The sequence below is a fragment of the Malaya genurostris genome, chromosome 2 (genome assembly GCF_030247185.1).
Source record: "Malaya genurostris strain Urasoe2022 chromosome 2, Malgen_1.1, whole genome shotgun sequence".
Classification (NCBI taxonomy): Eukaryota; Metazoa; Arthropoda; class Insecta; order Diptera; family Culicidae; genus Malaya; species Malaya genurostris.
The window spans coordinates 95,269,621-95,285,453 of NC_080571.1; the positions used below are offsets into that span (position 1 = coordinate 95,269,621).

General features: G+C 35.9%; 1 protein-coding gene across 3 annotated transcripts in view; it reads left to right on the top strand.

The window, feature by feature from the left end:
* The first annotated feature begins 9,098 nt into the window (after window positions 1-9,098).
* Window positions 9,099-15,833, top strand: part of LOC131427556 (neprilysin-2) — a 57,074-nt gene continuing 50,339 nt past the window's right edge. The window contains exons 1-3 of one of the 3 annotated variants that reach the window (XM_058590861.1): window positions 9,104-9,217; window positions 9,900-9,982; window positions 10,088-10,198. In XM_058590861.1, coding sequence (XP_058446844.1) covers window positions 10,167-10,198 — 32 coding nt within the window. In that variant the 5' untranslated portion in view covers window positions 9,104-9,217; window positions 9,900-9,982; window positions 10,088-10,166. Of the gene's footprint in view, window positions 9,218-9,237; window positions 9,490-9,899; window positions 9,983-10,087; window positions 10,199-15,833 lie in introns of those variants that run through there. The other 2 variants (XM_058590860.1, XM_058590863.1) reach the window with 2 other exon arrangements.

Consider the following 15,833-nt stretch of genomic DNA (forward strand, 5'->3'; position numbering starts at 1 on the left):
GAATTTTCATTGCAAGATTTTTTTCAGTGTCGGAAAATAACCATCCATCTGTCAAAAATAACCATGCTCTCGAGCATGGTTATACCGCGAAAGGGTTCACAGCCTAACTTACAACTAGGAGGGGGGGGGGTACTAGGCAGAACGTTATGTCACAGATGTTTCATGTTTACTACAAAAGTATGTGTGTTTTATTCGAAATTTTCAGGTTTTAGCCGTGACATACACACCTGGAAAAAATCAAATTGACGTCTTCGGAGACCAACATATTTAAGCATAAAAAATGACTCATATTTACAGTTGATCAGATTAATGCTTCTTGTTGAGCTTGAGCGACCACCCCTGGTTGCTACTCCGTTACTGATCGGGATTAGCTGAAATTGTACAGAGAGTTTCTAGATGATCCGACCTGGGACTGGTAAATCATCCTTCAATGTAAATTTTCTGGTAATCTCAGAACTCAATGATCAGTACCGGCGCCGCCCAGACCCGAACGTAGATCGTCTAAGGAATGGGTAGGTCCAACACTTGTTGTTACTTGAGGCCGTATATACTACTCCGCACTCTACAAGTGTCACGGGAGAAGGATATTTGTTAGTAAAAATTTCAGTATTGCTATTATTCGCGGGCGACTCAGTATGTTCCGGTTTCAAGATGCTTGGACGCACCACTAAACTCACTGACTTCCCGAGTAAACGTTTTAACAAAATCCTATATTGAAGTGATCCCAGGAAGTCTTGATTCACAGCTCTTATTTGAGGAAGCTGAAGAAAAATTTGCAATACTATCGCGTAAAGAATGAAAACTTCCCTATTTTTTATAAATGAAATTACGTGATACAAAATAAACGAGTGAATAGGATCTAGACAAAATAGTTGATTCATTGCATTGACATATTCTAAACAGTTGTTATAAAATCATTTTAAATCATCAAATAAAGCTTAACAGATTTCACACGCGTCTTGATTATTTATAATTTCCGATTTATTATTTTAATTATTCATTGAAATTATTAATTGGTTATATTGGTTGATCTGGGCAGCCGGCTACCAGGATTACCCGAACCCGATATACAATCTCCAAGCGTGGACCCAACTTTTCGTCTGAACACAGTAGCTGTCTGAATCTTCGAAATAGTTCATAGTTTGGTAGGCGATCTGAAGAACTGGAATAAGGGAATAACGAGATATTTCCCTGTAAGCGATTTTTTTACAATGAGGAATACATCAAAAAACCATCTCATGTTCTCTCAGAAATGTAACGATTGCCAGATATTGTTCACTAATTTTAACTCGGGAAATCAATCTTTTGAACCCGTCAAAGCTTCACCTTCAAAAAATATTAGGTCTTCACTTAGGTAAAACTTTGCAAAACCCCAACTACCAACCATATCCAATATTGAGAATATCGATACGTAAGACAGAAAGTTCCATTCATGTGGCGGCAAAATTTGTCGCTAAACAATGCGTTGGAGGCCATAAAAAACACTTGCCAGTCGTAGATAAAGGAAGGCACAGTATGTTGCGCGCCAACCTGCGCAACACTCATTAGTCAGATGCTACGGTTTTTAGATGATTAATTGTTCCGCTGGATAACAAAAACAAAACTTAAAATCGTCGACAAAATGTTTTGTCGAAATGTGAGAGTGAAGGTAGCCTGTCTCGCAAAAAAAATTCTTCCGTCCAGTTTGAACTTAATGAATGGGTTTATTTTGGTACACAAGCAGGACGTGACAAATATATATTAACACAATGTAAACATTCGGAATGTCGTCAAAACAACGGTTTAGTTGTATTTTCTTCTTCGCATAGTCTTATGCAAATACATATCACTATTGAATTAAAAAAAGGCTTACAAAATATTTTGAATTTGAAGATATTTTGTTCGATCAATGTGAAAAAAAAAAGATCGATAATGGAATAAAGAATATTATAAACAAATTGAATCGAATGGGGATTTCAGCCAGCTGCTTGCAATACAAAATGGACAGAAACGTTTCGTTCTGTTTTTTTTCGACGACGTAGCAGTTTATTTCACTTCCACACTACACACATATTCTTCTGAATATTCAAAAAAATCATCTCTCAATTACATTGTTACAAACAATAGCCAATTATCTACCTAGAGTAGCATTTACTTTAACAGTCTTTTTCAAAGCTACCCGAAACACGTACAAGCCTCTTTAAAGTCCAATATGTAATCAACCTTTTAGAGGCAATTTTTTTTAAATCTAATATTTATTGCATCAGACTACCTATCGAACGAATTATATTTCGAGCTAATCAGTCTTTTTGAAAACTACCACCAAATCAGAGTTTTTTAGGCTCTCAAAAAAACCGTCTCTAGCAAGACTTTTTCGAATTAGTCTACTACAAGAATATTGTAGCCTAGTTTAGCCTATCCACATTAAATTTCGGACACTTCGATAGTCCCACGACAAAAGGGCCTATCTGCAAATGAAAGCCTCTCTTTGTTTGCTTTCTCTTTTGATTATTACGGAGCCATTGCTGCAATTTCTCAAAAGTTTCCAATACAAATCGAAAGCTTATTGTTTTACCTTGAAAGTTTTGCGAAGAGCAACGCGACAAATATAACATCAGTGCGGTAAATCGTGAAAGAAAAAGTAAACAAAGAGAAACTGTCATTTGCAGTTAGGCCCTTTTGTCGTGGGACTGTCTACTTTTCTTTTACTGTGGATTTTGAATTATTAGTACATGTTTACATTCTAGAGACGTTCAATAAAATTATGTGGAATGAAGTGGAAGTGTTTGCAAATCATTTGACTAGCGCTTGACTGTGGATTGGAAGGTTGGAAGTGCAACAAAGAGTGTAATAACTTGCGTACGTATAAAAGCGAAGCAGAGGCCAGATCTGAAAGCGTCCAAAGTAAATAAGGTGCTCAGTCGAGATGACAAGCAAAATTTTGCTACCTAAATCTGGACTAAGAAGTTTTACATACGTGCTGGAAGAAATAAGGGCTGACTTTTTATACCGCAATCAGAAAGAACACCGTTACTAAAAATAAAAATGTGTACAAGAAAGACTAACTTTTCAAATACGTGCCAAACACAGTCAATCGACCAAACCAGTACAGAACTTCGCCCAATAGAGAAGTACTGGGCTCTAGTTAATCGGAAACTCTTCCAAACTAGAAAGGTGTATCGAAAGATACCGTACGGAATCTAATGGGGGGGATATTTAAAAAAATCAATAATTAACAATTAACACCTTAATAAACTGTTTTAATGTACATATAACTCTATAATTCTTGAGCCGGTATTGTTGAATTATGTGTAATTTTAGTCTCATTTATGTTCATCTTATTTGAGTATTCGAATTTCAACTATATTACCTGAAAAAATGGAGAATTTCATTAAATGCAGCAAAACGACAAGTAATTATCTCCAGGCCAAGGCCAGAAACGAATTGCTGTTACTAGAACCAAACAATAATCATGTTATAAAACTGAAAAGTAAACTTAAAGGTAGAAATTCAACCAACAAAAACCGTAGACTTATGCTGATCTCGACAAACTGATTCGATGTTATATTTTTCCAACAATTTTTGCTGTAAGCAGTTTAAATCAAAATAATTATGAAATTGTTTTGTATTCAAAAATACTGTCATCTTTCTAATTTGTCATATTCGAACGATTATGTTGTATAAAAGGGAACCGTGCTAGAATCGAAACTGGACAGAATTCCATGAAAAAGCGTGCTGTACACCAGAGCCGCTTTTACAGAGGGACAGTGGGGCACGTGACGGAGACCTGATGCTTAGAAACAATTGCATACAACAGTAATAAAAATGCAAAACAACAGTATTAAAAATCGTGTTTCACTTTGCTCCCAAACATCGCTTTATCTTTCAGTGTTCAAAGCTCTTACTACTAGAATAGGGAAATGCAATCACTGTGAAAACCGACTTTTGAACCGAGGCTCGGAGAGCCGAGTGTTATATACCATTCGACTCAGTTCGTCGAGTACGCAAAATGTCTGTGTGTGTATGTGCGTATGTGTGTATGTAACGTTTTTTTGCACTAACTTTTTTCGAAGATGGCTGAACCGATTTTCACAACCGATAGATTCAGATGAAAGGTCTTGTGGTCCCATACAAAATTCCTGAATATTATTTGAATCCGACTTCCGGTTCCGGAGTTATGGGGTAAAATGTGCAAAAAAAATGAAAACATTCTAACTTTTCTCATAGATGGCGCGGACGATTTTCACAAACTTAGGTTCAAATAAAAGGTCCTGTGGTCCCATACGTAATTCCTGAATCTCATCCGGATCCGGAAATATAGGGTAAAGTGTGTTAAAAATTTTATACCGTTACTGAAAAGGGCAAAAAATCGTAAAAAGTTTTCTAAATCGACCTCAAATCTTCTCCAATTGATAGTTTTTATCAGAAGACGGTCAAACAAACCGATTTCGGTTATTCTTTTAAGAATCGAAGAAAATTATTTTGAAGAATACCACACACTGAGCTAAATTTTCTTTTTCACATTATATGATATTCTAATGATTTTGCACTATTAGCATTTCCAATAATAGTTACAAGATGTGTTCAACATCATGTCAAATATATGAGATAATCTTATGAAACATAAAACTCTTCTTAACGTTATATTTACAGGTTTTCCATATAACGAATGAAATTTCCAGTCTGAGTCAAATTGATTGGCGCGTCTTATAACCATTACTAGATATCCGCACAACATACATTGGAACAATTTATGAAGCGCATATAATATTCACTTCGATTTTATTTAGATAGGTTCATATATAATGTACCGGATATATATTTCATGGTCCGTTAACGCATATCCTTGAACGAAGTTGGATGAGCTGTCTTGTCAGCGATTTAAAATTACATTGAGATGCGGAACTTCCTGAAAAAAAAATGGTCTGGAGCAGTTGATGAATATCAGAGACACAACTATTTCTTCAGCTTCAAGCAGTACGATTCACGACTTCCATCGGATTTCCATATAAATTATATGGGATATTTTTAAAGCTTTCATAATGATAACGTCCATTTAAATTTGACGTACACATTAAATAAAGATTATAAGTTTCCATATTATTTCTATGAATTATATTCTGCATATGATTCATATGACAAATCTAATGAATATAAATAAGATTTTCATTTCAGTGCAGTATTATAGATGATAGTATGATTGATATGAGAAAGGCATCATTACACCACTAGGTGGATTAAAACAGGTTTTAATATTTATAAAGAAAGGTCAATCCGAATAGAAACATTAAGTGCAAATTCCCAACACAGAATTGAAAAAATCGTTTCAATACAAATTTTTTGAAGAACCGGACACAAACTTAAGGTCTGTGGACAGAGGGTCGCGTGTTGAGTTTTAAATTGACCACGTGGCTCGCTCAATTCCCTTTGCGTATTGTATTTCTCTAGTACTCTCTCGTATATGAGCAAACTGTACCGGGTTGCCAGCATACATTTTATAATTTTGATGATAAGTTTTATCACATAAATCTATCGTATGGGTTGGACATTACATGGATTCCAATGAACAATGAAAAAATATTCAACTTTCACAAAGATTGAATGCGAAACAAAAAATGTGTTTATATACAATGAAACGTCTGTGTGTTTGGCAGCCTTGCCAAATTTCTCTCTCCTTTTTCAGAATGCTATAAGGAAACCAAAGTGAAAAAAATTGCGGATGCAATGAAACTGCCTTTGTTTCACAGAAAAATACAAGACTTTATTTTTACCGCGATAACATATATGTTTTTATGTACTAATCGCATCTAAACTAAATTATATAGACTTTGTCACGGTAGATTTATGATACAAGCCTTCAAAACCGAGATATTCGTTGAACAAGTAGAGGTATGCATTTCCGAGCGTTCCAATTTTCAGCAGTTCTTCAGTCAGAAAAAAATACAACTCGACCGCTAAACTCAATGAATCATTTTGAAAATTTCACTGAATATTCTCAACGAAATTTCGAAGACATTGTCAGGTGGGTTTTTCTATATTCTGCATCGTTTCCAAGAAAATTTATTTTGAAACGGGAAAATAGCAAAAAATCTACCACTTTACGGTACTGTCCTCAGCCCTTAACGGAACCTCTGAAACAATATTTTTTCCGATTATTGCATTCAAAGTTTTTTTTTGCCGGCTGCCGCTTCGGACGAAGCATGGTTTGCTTGTTTGTTACGGGTGGCCAGATCCATGCCGTGTTACCCAGCGACAGACGATAGAAAAACTTTGAATACCAGAACCGGATGAATACATTTGTTTCGGAAGAACCGGTGAAATTTTGGTCCGGTTTTTACATTGCAACATCCGTGTCCAACCTTCAATATACATTTTCTGGTAAACCGAGAACGCATTGATCGGTACCGGCGCCGGCCAGGCCCGAATGTAGATCGTCCAAGGAATGGGAAGAAATGTTAGTCCAACCCTTGATTCACAGCTCTAATTCTTGGAACTTTTTCTAAATGGATTTTACTATAAACTTAACGAGTGAATAGGATTTAGACAAAATGGTTGATTCATTGTAGTGACATATTCAATAAATTATATCATTTTAAATTACCCAAACAAGGTCAACAGATTTCACGCGCGTCTTGATTGTTTATTATTTACCGCGAAAAATTGATAATTTTTTATATTGGTTGATCTGCACTGAAATAAAAATCTGATTTATAATCATTAGATTTGTCATATGAATCGTATGCAGAATATAATTTATAGAAGTTATATGGAAACTTATAATCTTTATTTTAAGTGTACGTCCAATCTAAATAGACATTACCATAATGAAAGTTATAAAAATATCCCAAATAATGTATATGGAAATCCGATGAAACCTAACTCGTTACATAATTTATATTTATTGGATATGTCTTATGGATCGTACGCAGATGGTATTTCACAAAAGACGTATGACAACTTATGACCTTTAATGGAACTCTACATAAAATCTAAATGATGTTCAATAAATTTTATATCTTCATAATCTTCATGATATTGATAAAAACACCATATACAAGTTATGCGAAACGTCGATAAAACTAGAGCTAATATAATTTTAATATTCATTACATTTTTCTATTAATCTCATGCTTATTATGTTTAATAAAAGTCATGTGAAAACTTATAATTTTCATTGAAAGCGTACATCGAATCTGCAACAAAGAAGAAAACGAGACACTGTTTTCTTAAGCTGAAGAAAATAACAAGAAATAATTTTTAACCTTAGATATATAATGGAGTTTGTTTTTACGAGAGAATAGTTGTGAATCGTACTGCTTGAAGCTGAAGAAGGAGTTGTGTCCTAGATATTCATCAACTGTTCCAGACGGTTTTTGGGAAGTTTCGTTATTTTAAATAGCTGACAAGACAGCTCATTCAATTTCGTTCAAGGATATGCCCTAACGGATTATGAAATAAATACCCGGTACGTCTCATCATTCTGTCTGTCTAATAAGAGGATTAAAATTTTTTATTTATAGTTTCGGGATCCTACTTCTCCTTCGCAAATATCAGGAGGTGCTCCCTTACAAAACTAACGACTAGTGTAGCTCAAATCCTCGAGAAAATAAGTAGTTTCCGATTCGTAGTAAATGGTAATAGTAAATATCCGATGAAATCAGCCAGTTCCAAAGAAGTAAGTGTTGTTTAAATATTAAAATAAATTTTCATTTTGAAACTCTTTACATACGAAAAATATAACAAGTTTCTGATAAGACAATTATTTTTATTCTTTTTAATTCCCTTAAGGACCATTATCCCAGTATTTTAATTAATTTGAATCTTATATATATCAATCAAATAGCAATCATTTGATTTATATATAATTGCTATATAGAATTGGGGATGAACCTATCTATATTAATTCGAAGTGAATATAATATGCGCTTCATAGATTGTTTCAATGTATGTTGTGTGGATATCTAGTAATGGTTATAGGGCGCGCCAATAAATTTGACTCAGACTGGAAATTTATACCGTTATATGAAAATCTTGTAAAAATAACGTTACGAAGAGTTTTATGTTTCATAAGATTATCTTATATATTTGACATGATGTTGAATACACTTTGTAGCTATCAATGGAAATGCTAATAGTGAAAAATCATTAGAATATCATATAATGTGAAAATAAGAATTTAGCTCAGTATGGGCAGCCGGCTACCGAGAAAAAAATATTAGTTTATCAAACAAACAAGTATCTATGTTACCTCTGTTTTTAAAATTGTAATAATCGCAATAGTTGATTTTTATTACTCAATTTATAATTATGAAAGACAAGCAATAACATGAAAAAGAAAAAATACCAAATAAAACTTTTCTCAGAAGCGAGCCGGAAAACGATAAGTCGAATGAAGCTTAATGAAGAGATAATTTAGAGTAATTAGATGTGATACGTTGAAAAAATCTGATAACTGAAGGGAAAAAGAAACTCCTGCAATTGTCGCCTTATACGACATGGAAGTAGAATCCAAGTGGATCTATTCTTGGTTATTTTTTCCGCCAAATTCCACACGGCATTGGTACTGTCCGGAGAAAGATAATAGGTACTATCAATCTCCTAGTAGACTCCAGCTCCTATAATTTTTATATCCACTTATAAACAAAAGTCTAAGCTCTATCTTAAGCAAAAATTAATTCCTAAACAAGTTTTGAGACCAGCCATGCTTTATACAGTACTAATTTGGTTAAGTTATTACACCAGGAAGAAAACGCCTTGAAGAATTCAGAACAAAATTCTGAAAATGTTCTTGAAAGGCCATCTCTGGTTCAATTTACAAATGAATTGCACAGCATCACAAATAAAGAATCATAGGATGTAAAGCAACGTAGTTTTATTAGCAAAAGCGATGTTATCCCAAATTAGCAATTGGGCGTCTATGTGAAGCTTTGCAACCAAAGTTTTCCGGGGCAGATCAGATCGTGGCCAACTATGTCCTAGGTGATGAGGTACTGGAGCAGCAAACGTACTTATTAAAAATCGACGCGCGAAAATACCACTGCCGCCTCACCGACGATCGACAGCGACGAATGAGTGCATGGTATAAAACCATGAGACTGCCAATGTGAATGTTTAGTTCTCTTATAGCCGACCCGCCAGACGGTCGAGCTTTTTTGCTGTTGTCGCGGGTTTCCTGTATTAAATACTGTCATACGGAGAACGGTTTTGATTCTCATCTTCTACTTACTTGCGAGACAGGGTAAGCTGCTGAACCATCGGAACGCTTGATGAAGGGAAACTGTTTATATTGGACTGCTCAACATTGAAGTTAAATGTTTAGATGTTTTGGGACAGTAGTTGATCGATGTTTCCATAATATCAGCAAGGTCTAGTGTAACAGCTAATGTTATACAAATATACGCACGGCACGGTGATAACCCCGTGGGGACCTCGCGAACGAGATCGTGTTGTGTAGATGTGTTGTATAATATCAGGATCCACGCGAGTAATTCGAAAGTTTTGCGTACGCATGTAAGTTTGACGGGAAAAAAGCATTTGGCCACGGTCAAGCATTGTGACTGGTTGTAAACAGTGCCGCTTCGTCTACAACACAGGGACCATTTGGAAAGAACTTCGTCCTTTGTTTGAATTATTAGATTTGACATCGGCTAATTTTTACATTTGATGATTGCGTGTTTGCTGTGTTTTGATAGCGGGTTAGCACGCGGCTTGATATCGAACGAACGCCACCCAACCGACCAACCCAACTGACACAAAACAGTCCGGCTCCTAAGGTGCATGTGTAACTTTCTCCCCGCGGGTGGGATTCGGTTATCCAAAGATAGACGTAACCCGTGAGGACGCCGAACGCTGAATTGATTGTGTTATTGTTTCGTACGGCCGCGAAATATGAAGAAATGATTTTAATTGATATTTTACAGGAAATACCCTCTCCGATAATGTAGGGTGAAGTGGAAGGAAGCTTGCGAAATTGATTTCTGTTTCATGGAAAGCAGAAGCACCGGTAGTAGTGTAAATTAGATTGATTGTATCGAAATTAGCATTGTTTAAGTTACTGGAAATTAGCCATTCAAAAAAGTTTAAAGAAGAAATACTCTTTTGTTCGCAGTGTGATTCAGTGTGTTAAGTAATCATCTGTTGATTGTGTATTGGATGCGGCGGATTTCTCTTTTTGCAACGAAGGCAACATGACCAGCACAACAATGCAAACCGTAATCAAGTACGTATTTTTTCGTTTGACCCCCGTTTGGGTTCATTTTGTTCATTATAATGACGTATAATTTAAGTTTCATGTATTTTTCATTCTGATGACTAGTAATGATCACCATTGCCGCTATCAAGTTGACTAAAACCCTTAATGTGAATATAATTATTTACTGACATCTTAACGTAAACATCATCTTTTTTCTGTGAAATTGTTTATTCAGCCGGTAATAAAGTCTTGATACATCTAGAGAACAGCAAAATATTTGATAGTATAGGTACGCACTTAGTCAGAATTTTATCAACTTTTCACAAGGATACTGTTGGTTGGTCCGTATCTCTGTTCGTTGCTTTGAAAACGATTACACGTTCTCAACGCTAACCACATGAAGTAATTGATTGTCTGATGTGCATGCATAATTTCGGGTATTTGAAGTGCATATACCATCACGCTAAATTTTAAAAGTATAGAAGTCATGATCAGAGTTCCTCAGCATCATGTTATTTTCAAAATAAATACAGAATAGTGATTGCAATAGGTTCAAAAGACGTTATCATATGTCAAAGTATACATATAGAGAAATTAATCTTTCGGTTTTGAAAAATGGTAACCATGGTATGGAAAATGGGCTAAGAAAAAATAAAACTAGGTTTGCCTCGGATGCATCTTGATTCTTGAATTCTTGATTAACTGATATGAGCTTGAAAACTGAGTACAGGGTCCGCCATCTAACTTTTTTTTTAACTAGCGGTTATTTCGACATTGGTAACTTTAATGTCAATTCTGATTTGACAGAAACTTAGTTTTATCCTTCCGCTGAACGAAAATGGTTGTGTATACGCTTGAGGAACGCGTGAAATTAGTGCAGTTTTACTTTGAAAATCATGGTAATGTTGCGGAATGTGTGCGCCAAAAATTATCATCTCGGATGAGGCACATTTTCTTCTCGGCGGGTATTTTAATAAGCAAAATTGTCGCATCTGGGGACGGAAAACCTGCACGTTATCATGAAGAAGCCGATGCATCCTCAGAGAGTGATGGTTTGGTGCGGATTTTGGTCTGGCGGCATCATTGGGCCATTTTTCTTCGAAAATGAGCCGCCGCCACAGTCAATGGCGAGCACTACCGCGCCATGATTAGCGATTGGTTCTTCCCGTTACTTGAAGAGGAAGACTTGGACACCATTTGGTTCCAACAAGATCTTATGCGCACAGTCTTCGAAGAACGAATTATCAGTCGAAATTCGGATGTCGTTTGGCCGCCTCGGAGCTGTGATTTGACGTCGTTAGAATATTATCTTTGGGGGCTGTCAAAGATAAGTGTTATGTGGACAAGCCAGAGACAATTCAAGCCTTGAATGACAACATTCCTGCAGCCATAGCTGAAATAAAGCTGCATACAATCGAAAATGTACTAAAAAAAACTGGACCGACCGTATGGCGTTATGCAAGGCCAGCCGAGGCAGCCATTTGAATGAAATTATATTCCACAATTAACCGGAAGGATTGTACTTTTATATGAAAAAATAAATTTTGAAATCGGATGAACCGTTTGTGTTTTATTGTTTGTTCAAAAAAAAGTTACATGGCGGACCCTGTAAACCATATTATTCGAACTTTAATTGGAGTCTATGTAGAGGGATCCGCAATGTCAACGACGCGAGGGAGATGCGCTTTACTTTGTCTCAGCAGGCTGATGCTGTTCCTAACAACTGTTTTTCAACCGATTGACACCGCTGGCTAGTGAAGATTTTTGCAATTTTTGCATTATAATTTTCACGAATAAAATATTGACAATGTAATCAATGTAATGTCAAATGCTCAGCTTACTAGCTCACTGACAAATGAATAATCATGAACATATTTTCAAACAACTTGTAATTTAAACTCTTTCGTTCTTCGAATTAATAGTTAAACTTCTATTAATTCGAAAAACGAAAGACCCTAACATTCTGTGAGAACCCTTACAATGTTACAGTCATATACCATTCGACTCAAATGTGTGTGTGTGTGTGTGTGTGTGTGTGTGTGTGTGTGTGTGTGTGTGTGTGTGTGTGTGTGTGTGTGTGTGTGTGTGTGTGTGTGTGTGTGTGTGTGTGTGTGTGTGTGTGTGTGTGTGTGTGTGTGTGTGTGTGTGTGTGTGTGTGTGTGTGTGTGTGTGTGTGTGTGTGTGTGTGTGTGTGTGTGTGTGTGTGTGTGTGTGTGTGTGTGTGTGTGTGTGTGTGTGTGTGTGTGTGTGTGTGTGTGTGTGTGTGTGTGTGTGTGTGTGTGTGTGTGTGTGTGTGTGTGTGTGTGTGTGTGTGTGTGTGTGTGTGTGTGTGTGTGTGTGTGTGTGTGTGTGTGTGTGTGTGTGTGTGTGTGTGTGTGTGTGTGTGTGTGTGTGTGTGTGTGTGTGTGTGTGTGTGTGTGTGTGTGTGTGTGTGTGTGTGTGTGTGTGTGTGTGTGTGTGTGTGTGTGTGTGTGTGTGTGTGTGTGTGTGTGTGTGTGTGTGTGTGTGTGTGTGTGTGTGTGTGTGTGTGTGTGTGTGTGTGTGTGTGTGTGTGTGTGCGTTTGTCATATAATTTCACTCGATTTTTTCAGAGATGGCCGATTTTCACAAACTCTGATTCGAATGAAAAGTCTTATGGTCCACTTGATCGCTATTGAATTTAATACCGATCCTACTTCCGGTTCCGGAATTACAAGGCAATATGTGCTAACCTATGAGAAAATGCGCATTCGATTTTCTCAGAAATTTCGCAACCAATTTTTACAAACTAAGATGCAAATGAATGGTCTTGAGTTTCTTCAAAAAAAAATTCAAAAAGTTGATCCAAATTCGACTTCCGACTTCGAGGTATAACAGTGAGATAAGAAAAAATTTTCAGTTTCATGATGGATTTTTTACAAGCGGTGGCGAAACGAGGTGCACATTTTTATAAAATTTACTGGTAAATTTATCTAGTTGACAGACCTTATTTGTTGGTGGATATATAAATCTACTTTGGGACTACTAGTGCCCGGTTTCCGCTTCCAAACGCACCGGTAATAGTGAAGAAAAGTTCCAAAAACGGAACGCACTTCGATTTATCAGTAACGATTAAACCGATTTTCACAAATCATGATTCAATTTAAGCTCTCATTGTCTTAAAAGATACTGTGCAATTTCATCCAGATCCGACTTCCGTTTCCGAAATTATAGGGCAAAGAGTATCAAAACTTTCAAACTGTCATACAAAATAATGCACAAGCGGTACGTGCTGGTACAGAAGAAGAAGAAAACGCACCCGCCTAGCACACAGCGTGCTTTGTTCAATTTTGTATATCGTGCAGGATTACCACATTTAAATCTTTATTAACTTGACATAACTGCTTACAAATTGAAAAGGTGATGGTAGTTTATACCGAAGGAAATTTTTGATTTCATTCAAGTTTCAAAAAAAGAAACTTGACAGAATCTTCTAGTGATGTTTTTGAAAATATAAGTAATATGAGAAAGGTATCATTGTAATCCACCAAGTGGTGTAATGATTGGTTTTTTAAGGATTTTCAGTGCAATTTCTCACTTTTGTGCGATAGTTTTTAGTATATAAGAACAAATAGTATTTCGAAAATAGCCATATATGAGAAAATGTTTAAATTATTTCATGTAACGGGAAACGGTGTCGTCAAAGGCAATTGTTTGTTTATGTTAATGTTATTCAGTTTTTGCAATGACTGAGTGGAAACATACTTTGAAGAAGCCAAATGAATGAGAAACTCACAGAAAAGATGATTAATTTCATAAAAAAAGATACGCTCAGAGGCTGAACTCGAACCTGCGTTATTTTATGTTTCCACTCAGTAATTGCAAAACTGAACTTAGTTATGGCGATTTTACATTAAACCAACTAAAATTAATAAAAATAATAAATCGTTAATGTTATTATTTATTCGAAATTATTCATCTGACAATATATTAATGAATCAGAACTAAAATCTAAAAACTAATAGCTAATAATTTAATAAAGTAAATTATCACGAAAGCCAAAACGGAATAGGTCAAATCCTCTATAATACATTTGAGGACATATTAAAATTAAAACATTCGGCGAATTAATTGAAGCGTGGACACCTAGATATAAATGCCTCATGTTGTCCGTGTGCGGTATTGCGAGTTTCCAAGAGTAAGAGAGCGCGTTGTCAAAGAGGTCTCGTCATCGTATCACTCATTAAAAACAGATTTGCTGGGTCTAGCTTTCTGTCAAAAGGCTTAAAATGTTGGACGAATATGCGAAAATCTATGTTACTTACTTTATTGAGTACAAAACACGATGAGTGTGTGACATCAATAAATTGAACCAGACCGGAAAAAATGGAAAATCCGCTTTTCAGTATTTGTGATTTTTCAAAAACAACTTTCGATCTACGTAAATTTAGAGTTAAAAGAAATGTAACATTCGGGATCCGATAATAACTGGACATTGTAAGATTGCAAAAAAACGCGTTTAAGAAGAATCAGCTGTGGTTCACTATCATCAAGAAAGTATGCGAATCTTGTTATCAGCAGCTAACAGGGATAAGACTGGATGAAAAATCAAACTTTTGAATGTCTTTAGGATTAGAAGTGGAAATATATCGAGCAAGTGGTAATAAACGAAGATCTGTACGACGCTTTCTGAGATGTGTTTTCCAAGTAATCGAAAATCCGCATAGAAGGGATTGGCTTAAGTAACCTGCATATTTGTAAGGGGGTTTAGTGTCACATTATCCTAAGTTCACTTTTTTAGTTTTTAATTTTAGGTTTCGCCTTCGACTCATCAATGCGTTAGCAGTTCATTTGAGAAAAAAAAGGATAGCTAAATATGTGTAACTGTTTCAGGGATTGAAGAAGATCAGCGAGTTAGAGAAAGTGCATGCTCGGAAATATATTCCAGTTTCGCAGTCCCATGCCATCTTCTAGCTTTTTCAAAATGGATCCACTGAAATGTTATACATTTTCAGGGGTCGTCGATCGTACATAGGAAGAAGTAATGAAATTCTACGGAAATGACAATACTACTATCTGGCATCGCTGCTGCCGAGTGAGGCCAGTGCATGTAGGAACGCTATAATAAACATTTAAAAATATGTTTAGTATACAATAAACATTAGTATTTAAGTCCCGAATTTCAATCTGTAATACAACCTATTCAAATTACGATTTGTGGAAGCTATTTGTGACAAATAATTTACTTTCAACAACAAAGTCTTTGATTGTAGCAATTAAGATTTGTTTTCTGTTCCGAATCACTGTGGAAAAAAAATTCCTTATGATCGAAAGATGCGCTTTCTGAAATATTTGTATCGTAATCGGTCAGTCACGCTGAGTCGGTTGCACAATTTCCCAAGTAAGAGTGATCACTATTACGCTGTCCACTATCGCATCCGGATGGCATTCGTCATTAACTCATCCGAACATAATTTGTTTAGACTCTACGTGGTTCGAAAGTATCACACATGCAGATATGGTTCGCAGCATATACGCACACCTGTGCTGTCCCCATCGGTGTTTTTTTTTCATAGATATTCAATTTGTACAACCGAATGCCATTGTAGACCCTCTGAAACCGGTTAGGCATAGACCAGTGACGTGTTTGGTTGAAATGTTTCATCTTTATAGACATTTTAACTTAAAACCTGATTACTGACAG